The sequence below is a fragment of the Equus asinus genome, chromosome 4 (assembly GCF_041296235.1).
Source record: "Equus asinus isolate D_3611 breed Donkey chromosome 4, EquAss-T2T_v2, whole genome shotgun sequence".
NCBI classification, from domain to species: domain Eukaryota; kingdom Metazoa; phylum Chordata; class Mammalia; order Perissodactyla; family Equidae; genus Equus; species Equus asinus.
Genome location: NC_091793.1, coordinates 78,825,013 through 78,839,954, shown reverse-complemented (window position 1 = coordinate 78,839,954; position 14,942 = coordinate 78,825,013). Strand labels below are relative to the sequence as shown.

At 42.7% G+C, this 14,942-nt stretch overlaps 1 protein-coding gene and 1 long non-coding RNA gene across 3 annotated transcripts in view; one reads left to right on the top strand and one right to left on the bottom strand.

The window, feature by feature from the left end:
* LOC123285284 (uncharacterized) overlaps window positions 1-14,942 on the top strand; it is a 112,405-nt gene that overhangs the window by 64,490 nt on the left and 32,973 nt on the right. The gene's annotated exons all lie outside the window — the stretch shown is intronic.
* The window catches only part of ACMSD (aminocarboxymuconate semialdehyde decarboxylase), a 69,415-nt gene that overhangs the window by 49,240 nt on the left and 5,233 nt on the right, over window positions 1-14,942 (bottom strand). Inside the window, exons 2-4 of one of the 2 annotated variants that reach the window (XM_070507588.1) lie at window positions 13,166-13,210; window positions 9,660-9,733; window positions 3,779-3,875 (exon numbers count right to left, since the gene is read on the bottom strand). In XM_070507588.1, the coding sequence (XP_070363689.1) occupies window positions 3,779-3,863 (85 nt within the window). In that variant the 5' untranslated portion in view covers window positions 3,864-3,875; window positions 9,660-9,733; window positions 13,166-13,210. The remainder of the gene's footprint in view (window positions 1-3,778; window positions 3,876-9,659; window positions 9,734-13,165; window positions 13,211-14,942) is intronic. The other variant, XM_014849495.3, reaches the window with a different exon arrangement.

Below are 14,942 nucleotides of genomic sequence, written 5' to 3'. Positions count from 1 at the left end.
GATAGGCATTCCTTTGTAAGTTATTTTCTTCTGCCTTGCTGCCTTTAATATTTTTTCTTTGTCATTGAATTTTGCCAGTTTTATCACTATATGCCTTGGAGAAGGTCTTTTTACATTGATATAATTAGGAGTTCTATTAGTTTCTTTTACTTGTATTTCCACCTCTTTCTCCAGGTTTGGGAAGTTCTCAGCTATTATTTCTTTGAACAAGATTTCTGCTCCATTCTCCCTCACTTCTCCCTCTGGAATATGTATAATCCTTATGTTGCATTTCCCAATTGAGTCAGATATTTCTCAGAGAATTTATCATTTCTTTTTAGTCTTAGCTCTCTCTCCTCCATCTCAAGCATTTCTACATTTCTGTCCTCCAGATTGCTAATTCTGCCCTTCATAATATCAGCTCTTTTTATCCAGGGTGTCTAGATTTTTCTTTATCTCATCCATTGTGTTTTTCATCTCCAACATTTCTTATTGGTTTTTCTCTATAGTTTCAATCTCTTTTGTGAAGAATTCCTCTGTTAATTAATTTTGTTTCTGATTTCATTGAACTGTCTGTCTGAATATTCTTGTAACTTGTTAAGTTTTTTAATGATAGGTATTTTGAATTCTCTGTCATTTAGATTACAAATTTCTGTGCCTTCAGAATTGATTTCTGGGTGCTTGTAATTTTCCTTCTGGTCTGGAGTATTAATATATTTCTTCATGTTGTTTGATGGCATGGATTTGTGTGTTTGCATAGTGATAGTATCTAGCCAAAGTGGTGGCAGGTGGAATACTGAGCCCACCACCATCCCTGGCATCTGAGCCTGTCCTCCTGTGGAATCTATGCTGACACAGCCTGACTGTGATTGTCAACTCTGTTGCTTGCAGCTGCTGCTTTTCTAATATATGTGCAGGTGCTCTGGCCAACCAGCTGGGCTAGTGAGCTGGGCTGGGGGAGGGGCACTTTCTGTTGCATGCATGAACTCTGTCCTTGCTATCTACTCTCCTGAGGTGCTGGCTTCATGAAGACACCCACACAATAGCTTAGCCTCCTCTGTGTAGAGGTTTCCCACAAACTGTGAGGGAACTTGGAGAGTAAAGGCATTCCTGCAGAGAGCCACCCCTCCCCAGTCTTTTCTCAGAGCCACACGTGGTCCTGTGCCCCGGGTTGCTGCTGGGGAGGGAGAGGAGATCCCCTTACCTCCTTCCACTTCCTCCTGGGGAGTGTAGCACCTCCACCTTCAGATGTATTGCTGTGTGGGCCTCTCAGAAATCTTTGTGTTGTGTGGATGTCCTCTGTTAGTTTATGAATGTTCTTTTCATTGTATCTTAGCAGGGAGAGTCTAAGAGAAGCACTCACTCCACCATGATGCTGACCTAGAGCTTGTATTTTTTAAAAGGGGTGTTTAACAGTATGGCATAGCATGATGTTCCCCAAACTTACCTGTTGATTAAAATGGGGGGTGGGGAGAACATTATGAAAACAAATTCCTAGACCCTCCTTTGGAAATTCTGACACAGTGGATGGGGCTTGAAAAAAAATTTAAAAAACACCCCAGATGATTCTTATCTTGAAGGAAACTTGGGAAAAGCTTTAGTGGTAGACTAAGAGAGATGGCTCTAGGGACAATCCTAGCTCTGCCACTTACCATCTGTGTAATCCTGAGCAAATCACTTAACCTCCTTGCACTGTTTCGTTAACAATAGATACAACAATGCCTGCTACTCAGAGATGTTGAGAGAGGATTAAATGTGAGCAGGTATGTGAAACACCAACCCTCTGACTCCTCTGGGGCCTCTCAGCCTCCTTCATACAGAGAGGACTGAGCTCCCACTCCAGCCCTCACCAGACCTGGATCCCTCACCAATTCTGACCTTCCTGGGTCTGCTCCAGACCCAGCTTCTACAGGAACTCACCTAGTTGAGTTACATATATATCCTCTCGTTGTTATCTTATCATTTTGGTCTTTCTCAGCTCTGCGTTGGATCTTGTAGTGAAGTGACCCAGGGGCTGCCAGTTACATTTCTTTCCCTGTGAAGATGGGATGGACTACTGCAATCTTCAGTGTTGGGCCTTCGTCATTTTGTTTTCTCACCTCCATGGAGGTGATAGGATAAGCCTTTCGGGCAGGACTGCCTGGGTTTTAATCCTAGTTCTGCCCCCTTAAAGCTGTGTGATCTTTAGCAAATTGCTTAACTTCTGTTCCTCAGTTTCTTCATCTGTGAAATGGGCATATTAATAGATGCTACCTCCTATAGTTGTTATAAGGATTAAATGAGATAATACACATTAGGTGCTGAGAACAGTGCCTGCCACAGAGTAAATACTCAGGAAATGTTCATCATGACTGTTATCTCAAGGATAACCACGGAATGAAATACAACACAAAACAAAAGGAGACACAGTTCATCTAAACTGCAGTCATAAGCAATAGTTCTGACACTAGTCATCTGAGTGTCATTTCCACTAGTTTTCTCCTTGAGAGGGTGGGCCCTGCTCAGCCTTCACATTTAGAGCAAAACTTTGCTCTTTGCTATAAGTCTGAGAAGCTTGTTCTCTCTCCAGCTGCCCTCCCACCCCTATTCTAGAACAGGGGCGTATACATCATGTTGTGTAGAAAGGTCTACAGAGGTGCTTCAGGCTTTCTGCAAAGTTCAATTTGAATGCCATTTAAATATACTTTTAATTATTTAAAAAAGTCTATAAAGCAATATCTGGTCTAAAGTATTCTACACCAAATTCTAACATGCCAGAGACCGCCTCATCATTTAGGGCTAATAGGTTAACTAGTTTTGTACAGACCATGGAATAAAATGTCTCCTGCCATCTCTGTGTATATATTTGAAATTCTTATAAATTTGTCTTTGATTAAGAAGTCGGTACTTCTAAGGTGCTCTTTTATTTATGTGTATGAATTATTTATTTTCTGGTTTAAATCTAGACCACTGATGTCAAAATTTAGGCTTGACAGTGTTGTCGTGGTGAGTTCCCATCACAGCCCATGAGCATGGCCCACGTGTGTCCAGAAGGCTGGGTGCTCTTGTTGGAGTGCACTCTCCTTGGGTGGCACAGTCAGCCATGCAGTAACAAGTGCCTGTCATACAATGCGGCTGTCATACCATATTTTAGATAGTTTTTGAAATTCTTTTAAATTGTGAGAACTTCTTTGATTCTTAAATGTAAAAGAGGAATGCAAGCAATTTTTAGAAATTGTTACTGATTCAGCTTTGAAACAAAAATTTTCTAATTCTCCTCTTTTAAATTTCTGGTTTGGTTTCATTGTAGAGTATTCTGAGATTAAATGATTAACTTTTTTTAAACACTGCTCCCATTGCCACCCCTATAGGTCAATGAGGGTGTTCTGTGTACTGTGCACCAAAACAAACTACAGAAAGAAATTGGATCCTGAGTCTGACTAAGCAGGCAATTGGCATCCTTAATCTGTGAATTCTAATTTTTACTGTTTTAATTGGCTCTATAATAATTAAGTACTATGTATTTGAACTTAAAAAATTTTTTAATAATAAAATGTCACTTTTATCTTTTTGATGATATAGCATTCTATTTTAAAACAGGGTATACTTAATTTAAAAAAATTTTAAATCTACACTCTAAAAACATTGTAGTGGAAGGTCCCATCCCTCCCCCAGTGAAGCTGGAACACCCTGGCCTGGTGGAGAAAAGGTGATAGGAGTTGCCATCACATAAATTATGTAAAGTGGTCAACAGGCTTTGGGGGCAGACGTTGCTTTTATATCAGATGCAAACATTGCTAGCATTTGTCCTTGTAAGTACCTGTTTTGTCCATTTCTCTAATACGGACTTCTGGATCCCAGCAGTTCTCTTGGACCACTCTGAAGACCTGCCCATCTTTCACCATCTTTGCTTCTCCCTAGGGCAGAAATCCCACATCAGCAAAAGGCAACCTAAGCCTACTTAGATTAGTCCTTCTTTGTATGCTTTGGAACATGCTTCTCCCCTAACATTTTTAGTGGTTTTTACTTAATCCTCCCAGAAGTAGAAATCTGTTCATTTAATGGAACTGAACTTTTCATCGTCATGCCTTAATATTGGCTGAATTTGAAGAGATGTGCTCTGTGTGTGTCAGTGACTGGACACAGAGAGAAGAAGGTCATGGTCATGGCCTTTTGGGGGTGCATGACTGAGGATAACTGGTCACCTTACCGATCTGAACCCACGGGCTACAAGACCTGAGAGGATGGCCCAGTGTCTGGAAAACTCTAGATTCATAACATTTTAGGATTGGAAAGGCTCTCTGAGACAGATCATCCAGTCCTAGCATCCAGTTGCTTCTAGAGAAGCAACAGATGGATAGTGAGAGTAAATAATTTGTCTAACAGAGCATGGCCTACTGATGTCAACACCTGCAGGAGAAGGTGGACAATGAAGTGAATCAGTCTAGCAGCACATATGAATTTGGTGCTGAGCTGCTAGCTTCCACTGGGCTCATGCTTGCCTGTGTACAATACCTTTTAATATGCGGTGCAGGGGGGCCAGACTAAATGGCTGTACAAAACATGGCCGTGGTCTCTAAATTGAGCCTCCAGTTTGTGATCCCTAAAGAAAAGGGAAATGTTCTGATCTAGGTCCCTGAAATCAGACTGCAAGGGTTCAAATCCCCATTCTACCACTTACTGTGTGGACTTAGGCAAGTTAAACAACATCTCTGAGCCTCAGTTTGCTCATCTTTATAATTATTTTTTTAACTTACCAACCAAATATTTATTTAGCCCTTAAGGTGGGCAAGATGCTTTCTCTGAATGATGTAAGACTTCAATGATACATAGTTGAGGAAAAAAGACAAGTTCATAAACTACCACTGAAAAATTAGATCATAAGCATGGAGATTGGAAAGCCTGAGAGAAAAGGAAGAAATTCAGGCACAGATCCCCGTCCATGGAGACAAAGAATAGTGTACTTGAGTTGGCTGAGCAGAGGTTCAATAAGTCAGAGATGGTATTATGCTCGGCAGTGATGTTCAATTTGGAACATCTGAATATCTCCCTCTCTTTGTCACTTAAATTGAAAGTGTCTTTGCACTTCTCCTGGATGATTGGGCATAACCAGGGCAAAGCCTTCTTCTCCTGACCAGGCCCAGTTGGAATGACAGGTCAATTGTTGCTTTAGAGAGGAAAGAAGATTCTTGGTTCTTCAGTAACCCTGTCTTCATTGCAACTCCTTCAGTTCCGTAAGGAGGTATCACTTCCAGCATATCACCCAGCATACAGGACACTCGTAAGTAAGGCTTGGACTTCTTTTGGCTCAGAGAACAATACAGGTAGGACAGAAGTCACGGTCACATTCGGTGGTGACTACTTCCTTTAGATCATTCTGGCAGATAGCACAGATTAGTTCATACTCATCCCATTCAGCCATGGCTCTATGGTTTCTTCTGCTTTGCGACATCAAATATCTGTGAGTCTCAGGCTCTGTCCTACTTGCTGTTCTGTCTAGAAGTTTCTGAGGTTTTGTTCATCTTTAAAATAATAATATGACTTACCTTAAAAAAATAATATGACTTACCTTAAAGGAATCTTGTGGGCATGAAATGGGATAATCTATACAAAGCACATAGTAGAGTATCTGACATATGTTGAGAGGAAAGAAGTGTGTTATTCTTAGTATTAGTTATTAATGATGTATGGTTAATTAGAGACTAGGGTGTCTCCTGATGTTCCCCTGCTTTGAGGGCACCCCTCCTCTGGTGATGCTTCAGGGCCTCAAGATGCTCTTGGGCTCTATGTGTTGGTCAGGTGGGCAAGTGGTGATCAAAGGCCTTGAGCTCTGCTTGGTGGAGTCCTCTGCCCTCCTCCTCTTCCTCTTGGCTTGATCATGACTTGCACTCAGGCCTTGCCATAGCTTCCTTCTTCCTCCTTCTATTCCGTGGACAACACCTTCTCCATCTCCTGTGTAGAGAAGGTCTTTTCACCTTCAAGTGTGGTGGTCCACATCTGCATACATAGGAAGACCTCAGATCCATGTTTTCATTTCTCATGGACTGGGGAGCAAGTCAATGGGAAAGTGACTTGGGTAACTGTTACAGGTGTCTATATCCAGGCAGAGTGGAGTTTCTGACACCAGGACATCAGGGTTGATTTGCCTCAGTTCTCATAGTTGGCTGATCATTCCAGTATCTGAACCACCTTCCTGAGTCAGGGAACCTCCTGTGAGAGCCTTGGTGGCGGCAGAGCTCAGCCTCCCTCTACTAAAACCCAAAAGCCCAATACTTGCTCCAAACTTGGCCAATCAATGCTTGGATTTGAATCAAGTACAAGAGATGCAAAAAGACAGGAACAGTTGAATTTATTATGCCAGTGATTCCAGCAGTGACCACGTGCTATGTCCATTGGTAGTGGTACTGGTGGGAGTGTCCAGTGTCCAGCTGGGAGGTAGCAGCTCCCTAGCCAGGCTGTTCCTGTGGCATTGCCTTGGCTATGGCTTCAATCACCTGGTTTCCCTTGGTTCCTGCACATTTATGAATGTGGTTCCCTGGGCATTTTGTAATTCTTGAGGGGCTTGACCACCGTGCCACCATGCCGGCTCCTAAACCTCGCTTTTTCTATCTGTAAAATGTGGATCATTTTATTTGTCATGCTCGTGACCACTCACCATCTTTGGAACACTTCCTATGTGTGAAGACATTTTCACATTTAGATCCCCCTTTCCTGAGGGAGAATCCAGAATTCACTTTCTTAGCCTCCCTTGTAGCAAGGACACTGGCATATGCTCTAGGCTCTGCCAATCAGAGGCCCCATTTGTGGCTTTGATTTGGAAGTGAGCACGGTGAGAAAGCAGGGACCGTGCAGAATCCACGTTTTGGCAAGGGTGTTTTCTCAAGTGTCAGACCTTGCTGGAGGAGAAACTGCAACACTAGTCTCCAATCTCAGCAGCATCACCATGAGCTTCCTGTCTGTGACCAGGAGTAGCAGCATTTGCGTCTTTGCTGGAGCAGCTCCCCAGATATGATTGTACATTGTGCATATTAGCACAGCCTCAGAGCTTGATCTCCAGCTCTCCCAGGAAGTCTGTGAGCTGTTTTTCTAATTAAACTAGATAGAGTGGATTCTGCTGTCTTCAGCTAAGAATGTTGAGTGATACAGAAGATTCAATAATAGAATGTTTGTAAAGAACTTAGCACCAGGCCAGAGAACATACACAATCAGTGATGGCTAGATTTTACCATGTTATCAATAACATGGCAAAGGAGGAAATTGGGTTTTTCTGGGAGGTGCATTACTAAGTTTTGGTTTCAGACAAAGCAGAAGATGTTAAAGTAGAAATAGGTCATTCAGTTCAACTCTTGCATTTACCAATGAGTCCATGTGGTGCAGTGGTATAGAGCTTAGTTGGTATGGAGTTGGGAGAAGAACCCAGGTTTATGAAGTCATTTTCCATCCCACCAGGCTGATATTTGGTAATTGGTCTCTGCTTAGTAGGCAGAGGTTAATTACTATAATTTCCTAAAGAGTCTGATCTTTTGGGGAGGATTGCTCTCAATACATTGCAGGAAAATCAGATTTACTAAACTTCTTTTTCCATATCCTTCATGCTGGATCCATGATAATGCAAATGGATGACAGCAACCATCAGTGGAACTCTTTGTGAGTGAAAATTGCCACATAGCAGCTGTGCCCCTATAATAGGCTCCCAATTCTCATTGTTTTTTCAGCCAGAATTTTGGGACCTGAGAGCCATGGTAGAGAATCAGCTCCTGATCCCTCTCACTTTACATTTGGGAACCCAGGATCCCTGTAGGGCTATAAATGTGCCTCAGAGGTCAACATTTGCTGCTGGGGAGTCACTGGTGGTGGGGGGTGTCTCTTAGTTTCTGTTTTTAACATTGACCTCAATACCAACCAAGATCTTAAACTAAACTAATAGCCAAGTAATTGGAGCAAGTTGCTCTAATTTATTCAACCAAGAAACAAATTCTGATTTTTTTCTAAACTCTCAAAATAAAACCAAGTTTTTTTAAAAATAAAGAATTCCCCAACCAACCATCGCTACCCAGATAACTCATTTCAAATACACCTCAAATATCTTTTAAGCCAGAACAGCATGGTATAGTGGAAATCATGATACTGGAGGGGTCAGGAGACCTGGATCCTACATGTAAACCACTTACCCTCCCAGGATCTCACAATCTAACTATAAAATAAGGGCTTAGTGAAAATGAGGTCTAAGGTCTTTCCCAGGATGATGTGATGTACCACCAAGACCCCCCTTCAAGAATAAAGGACTTATTCTCCCAGCTTCTGGGAGCATTTCCCGCAGACAGCCTTCAGCTGTCAGCCCCTATGGGGAGATGGGAAGACTGCCTTGGCTGAAGAGAGCCAGCCCCCTCAAGGTCCTGCTTCATTTCCAGGGCAGCCCACTTCCCGTGACTGATTGACATGGAGATGTAAAGACCCCAGGACTCCCCAACTTGGGACAACTCTGAAGGTCAGCTTTAGAGCTCCTTCTGGGTCAACTGAGGCCTCCGTTGAGACTACATCACGGCTCAACATTGCCCTCTGTTCTATCCTGCTTCCTTCTCCTCCCTTCCACTGTGCTCTAAGGGCACTTCCTGATAAACCTCCTGCATGTTGATCTCCATCTCAGAGTCTGATTCCCAGGGAACCTAACCTGTGACACTTCTGATTCCTAAGTTCTAGTTCTAACACTATTTGCAAGTAAGTTCAAATATGGCTGGTATTTCAAATGTCTGGTACTGCCTGTATCATTAAAAATGTATTTTCAAGCCATCAGATTTCCATTCTCCTCCGCCTTCCCGCAGTGCCCACTCAGGCTATCCCTCTAGACCGCGCAAGGTGCCATGCTGGTTGAACTTGAGGTGCAGAGTTGGCAGAAATGGACGAGACACTGTCACTAGGAAGCAACCTCTGTAATCACTCTAAGTCTCACATTGCAAGGTTCTGAAGGACAGCTCCATGTGGGCTCTACTACAACTGCTTCAAACTCCACTCACCCAACCTGTTTGTCTGTCTCAGACCTCGTTGTCCTCCTGGTTCGGCGGCTTCTGTTTCTGATGCCTGCATTATCTTTCTCATCCCTCTGAGACCACATCATTTTTTCCACTCCCTCAGTCTAACATGTCACCATCCTATCTGTTTCCCAATACCACTGGTTCTAGCTCCAAAATAGATCCTGCAGTAGTCCACTTCTCTCCATCTCCACTGCTCCGGCCTTGGTCCAAGCCCCGTCCCCCCTCACCTGAACAACTGCTCCAGCCTCCATCCTGATCTCTTTCTGCTTTCCCTCTTGCTCCCCTCCAACCTGGTATCCACCAAGCAACCAGAGTAAACTTTTAAAACCCTAGATCATCTCTTGCCAGCTCTCCACTTATAACTCCCTAATGGATTCCCATTGCCCTGAAGGTAAAATCCAAACTCCTTAACATGGCTGGTAAGACCCTGCGTGATGTAATCCCTGCCACCACCATACCTTCATCACGCACCTACACCTTTATAAACAGGCTCTTTATTAACTCTTTCCAAAGTGTTCTAATTTAAGCGAGCCATTTATTTTCTGTTTGGAACCTAATTGACTTAGCTAAAAAATAGGTACACAAACATATTAATTAATACTGTATCCTTTCTATAGCTGCTTGTATATATAAGTAAAATAATAGGAAAAGGTCTGGGAAGATACTCACCAAACTGTTAATAGGAATTACTTTTGAGGATGGGGAGTGCTGATCCAAGGGAACTGTGGCTTTATCTCCAATAGCTTAAATTTAAAAAGGAGAATTTATTCAAATATTACTTATGTAATGAGAAATTAACCTTAATAAAACATGAAATGGGGGCACTGGGCTAGATTAATGGCTTTTAATCAATTTTGGCTATGACCCCACTTTAGGAAGTATATTTTCTGTTGTGACCCAGTACACCCATATATATATCTATTTAAACAGCTAAAGACTAAGACAAAAGTTTCATGAAACAGTATCTTCTCTTACCATACACAGTACATTCTGCTATTTTCTTTTGTAATCTATTTTATTTTCAAAGCTGTCCTAACCCACTGAATTGGTATTGGGTTGCAAACCATATTTTCAAATACTTGGCTAGATGATCATTAGCCCTACAGTTCTATGATTTTTAATTTATCTATTGCCTCCTGCCTTGGGCTCCCCACCTTCCCTGAACACCCTTACTATTTATTGTCTCTTTTGCTCAGTTGGCATAAAATTATCACTACCCATATGTTCTTTATCCATTTGAGTGTCTTCCTGGCTCCCCAGTGAGGGGGAAATCATTTTGAAAGCAGGGACCCGATGATCAGAGATAACACAGAATAGTATGTGTGAAAATGCTAAGTGTGATGGAAATGGTGTGTGTATGTGTGTGTATTTATATTCCCAAGGGTCTAAAAACACTCAGTGGATGTTTCTAGATGCTGCTGACCCACGGATTTGAAATAGGCCCTGTGTCTACCCTCCTTTGAAATGCTCCCAGGTGTTCCTGCCATCAGAAGTCAATTCTACCCCCACCCCATGCAGCTCCTGAGAGGGGGCCATACAAACTGGCTTGCTACCTAAACTTTTATAAATATTCAGCCAAAGGACAAATGATGTTTTTCATTTCTGAACAGGGTTATACTGTGGCAAACAAATACCCCTCCATTCATTCCAAAAGCATTGAAAAACCAAAGGTTCAGAAGAGAAACAAATAGGGCAAACCAGAGAAATGTCTTGGAAAGGCTTTCAGAGAACAGGAATTTCCGGGGTAAATCAGTTATGGGGGACAGAAAATATTTGTTCACTGAAGGAATGCAGGAGAATAAAAAGAAATTTCAACCCCAAAATACTGGATTTTTCTCATTGCCCTTAGCCTAATTTGCATATTTGTATATCTTTGCACATTGTCTTCCAGTGACTGTAATCCCTGACCACTGTATTTATGAAATACAGATTTGGTTCTGGTTTGTTTTGCTTCGTTTTGTTTTTGAGAGAGAGGGAGGGAGGGTGTCATTGTTTTGTTCTATTAGACTACCATTGTATCCAGTTTTGCTGGAAATATGTAGGTAGTAGATATGACTGGAAATATTTTCCTTCTTGTTTCTTTTGGGGATTTGCTGTTAAATTATGCAAGTCCGTTTAAATACAGTATCACGGTTGCCAGCTGTAGCTTGGGACACGGAGTAAAAAGAAAAAAAATCACAGGCTTCCCATCCCTACACCTGGGGCTTCTTCCTAGTAGCCTTGTAATCCTCTCCACTCACATTTTTCTCGCCCTTAGGGAGACTTGAGGCCAGCTTAGATCCCCAGCTCCCAGGCTGGGAACTAGCACTTTTCCCAGGAGAAGTGTAGCCCAGTGTCTAGACTGGCACTAGTGGGCACTCTTTGATGAAGGTGAGAATGAGCTGCCGCAGAGATTCTGATGTTCAAAACTCTTAATGATTCCCCACTGCATTCAGGATCGAGTACAAAGGCCTAAACCCTTCCTCCAAAGCCCCATCCGATGAGGCTTCTGCCCAGCTGTTCAGCTTCTTCCCACCACTTTGCTCCCCAAACTCTTGCCTGCCTCTGTCCATTCTCCACAGAGCAGCCAAAGTGGTCTTTGTAAGCCATTAAGACCCTCCAAAGAATTTGCATTTCGTTGAGAATAAAATCCAGACTCCTTTGCATGTACAAAGGTCCCTCCGTGCTCTGGCCCCTGCTTACCTCATTAGCCTCGTTTCCACCATCTCCCTCTTTTACTACATCTCAGCCACATTGCCCTCCTTTCTGTTCCTTGAACACAGCTCTTCCTCATATGGTGGCCTTAGCAACTGCAGTTCCCTCAACCAGAGACACTCTTCCATGCTTTTCCTTCATGTCCTCCAAGTCTTAGCTAGCTTCCTGACTGGCCAGCCCAAATGAATCTTCCCAGTCACTCCCTGTTACAGCACTGTTTTTTATTCCATTCTCTGAAGTGATCATGTTTGTTTGTCTCCCCCTAGAATCTGAGTACCATGAGGACAGGGAGTATGTCTCTTTTGTTCATTGGCATATTCTCAGTGTCTGGACTGGTGGGCCTGGCACCAAATAGGTGTCAATAAAAATCAGTGAGTGAGTGAATGTATATGAGCCAGTGGTTCTCAAACTTGAGGAGCATCAGCATCACCCGGAGGCTCGTGTCAGATTGCTGGCCTGACTCTCAGAGTTCCTAATTTGGTAGGTCTTGTATGAGGCCAAAGAATTCGTATTTCTCCGAAGTTCCCAGGTGAAGCTGAACTTGCTGGTCCAGGGCCACACTTTGAGAAATGCCATCACTGTGTGCTTGAGTTCTGGGCTTACATATGTTTAATATCTCCATGCCTTTGTTCCCTGTCTTCTCTTCTTGGAACCTTGTTTCCTTTATTCCTTGGGCAAGCCTTCATCCCTGCTTCAAGACTTAGGATGAGCATCACTTCCTCCAGGAGGCCTTCACCAATCCTTGGTGCTCAGTACCTGGTGCGAAAGAAGTCTTAACCTTATCACACTGCATTGCCTTACCCCTGTGCATGGTAACTGTGCTTCCCAGACTGCAAGTCCTCCAGGGCCTGGCTTAGTCATGTCTGTGTTCCAGCTGGAAGCTCAGGAATGTTCCCTCCATGAAGGCATATGATGCCTCTGAAATTGAAGTCAGACCTGACCTCTGTGCAGCCCTAGACTTCTGGCCCACTCTCAGGCCTCATTATTTGCAGAAAGCTTTGCCCCAAGCCCTCCTCCTCTTGCCTTTTCCTCTTGCCAAACTCAACCCTTAATAACAGTGGCTTCTTCTCCTCTTTGTCTCAAATGTTTAATTTCTCCAGCTTGTGCTCAAACCTAAATTGTTCCATTTGTTTGGTTGGCTTTAGTGTTCTGTAATAACCTGTGGAGAGGGCCAGGTCACTTCCTTAAGACAGAGTGATAAATGCTAAAATTGGTTCTAGGGCAGGAAAAAAAAGAGAGAGACAGAGAAGAGATTTCTTAATGGATTCTTAAATTCCAATTTTATCTTCCTAAATGCTGCTCTTTGAAGTTACCCCCATTTTTCCTAATGATTTTGAGAAACCTCAGTACTGCTCCCTTGCCTACTGCAAAGCCAATGGGAGGACAGAAGCTTGAACTCCCTGGAGGTCCACCTGCAGGCAGGTCCCAGGCTCAGGATGTCCCTGGGTCTGCGGCATGCTCACACTTTGGGAAAAACTCACCTTGCTATGGTGTTGGAGCTGCACCCAGCCTCCATAGCCAAATTTCTGCAAGAGAGAAGCACAGTTATACTGGAGGACCAAAGCAGAGAGGACTCCAATAAAGGGGCATCCTTGCAGCAAAGGATCCCAAGCTGCATCCTTTCAAGTGTCACCTTCCCATTTTTTACCCATACCCATGTATCACTTATTCAATATTTATATTTAAATCAATTTACTTTTTTCCTTAAATATATTTATTTAGGAAGAAAATTCTGTATCATAGAAATCCTAATTTTACCTTTTCTCCTAATGCAGGTCACAATTTTTAAATGAAGGTTAACATTAAAAAATATTTATTCACCACCTAAAATCATTTCAGGACCACCAGGAGTACACAGACTATAAGGACCACTCTTCAGGGGATATCATCGTAGAACATTAACACTGCTCTTCAAACTGGGTTGCAATCCATGAGTAGATCATGAAATCAATATAGTGGATAGTGACCTATATGTTCTAAAAACACAAAATAGTACGTGTAGCAGATGCTGCTGGTGTCCCACCCATATTCTCTCCCCTTAACATTTCTGTGCACACCAGCTCTCCTTCAACTGACAGTACCAGCGTTTCTTTGACAGGAGCTTCTCTCTCTCTCTCTGTTTTCTGTGGGGGTTTTTTGGTGAGGAAGATTGTCACTGAGCTAACATCTGAGCCAATATTCCTCTGTTTTGTATGTGGGATGCCACCACAGCATGGCTTGATGAGTAGTGTGTAGGTCTGCATCCAGGATCCGAACCTGTGAACCCTGGGCAATCGAAGTGGAGTGCATGAACTTAACCACTATGCCACTGGGCCAGCCCCAACAAGGGCTTCTCTTTTGCCACTGGAACCAGCTCTGATCAGGCCCTTTGGGCGAGATGAATCTGAGGTGAAGCATACATTCTACACTTTCATTGGCTGCTTTGCTTTCCCTGTCTTACTTCCCCACTCTACTGGTGTTTTCTGGGATCACCTCCAAAGTAAACTACTTGCGTTTGAATTCTTGTCTCAGGGTCTGCTTCTTGGAAAACCCAAGCCAAGATAGTAGAGGAATAGAATGGAATGGGATGAGATCGGATGAGATTAGATGGGATAGAATAGAATGAAATAGACACAGCAAAGGAAACCATCAACAAAACAAAAAGACAACCTAACAATTGGGAGAAGATATTCTCAAATCATGTATCTGATAAGGAGTTAATATCCAAAATATATAAAGATCTCATACATCTCAACAGCAAAAAAACCCAAACAACCCAATTAAAAAATGGGCAAAAGATCAAAAAGACATTTTTCCAAGGAAGACCTACAGATGGCCAACAGGCACTTGAAAAGATGTTCAACAGCACTAATTATTAGGGAAATGCAAATCAAAACTACAATGAGATATCACCTCACACATGTCAGAATGGTTATAATGAATGAGACAAGACATAACACGTATTGGAGAGGATGGGAAAAGAAGGAAACTCTCGTACACTGCTGGTGGGAATGTAAACTGGTGTAGCCACTATGGAAAACAGTATGAAGATTCCTCAAAAAATTAAGAATAGAACCACCATATGATCCAGCTATTCCACTGCTGGGTATTTATCCAAAGAATATGAAAACACGAATGCATAAAGATATATGCACCCCTATGTTCATTGCTGCATTATTTCACAATGGCCAAGACTTGGAAACAACGTAAGTGCCCATCAAGGGATGAATGGATAAAGAAGATATGATATATATACACAGTGGAATACTACTCAGCTAT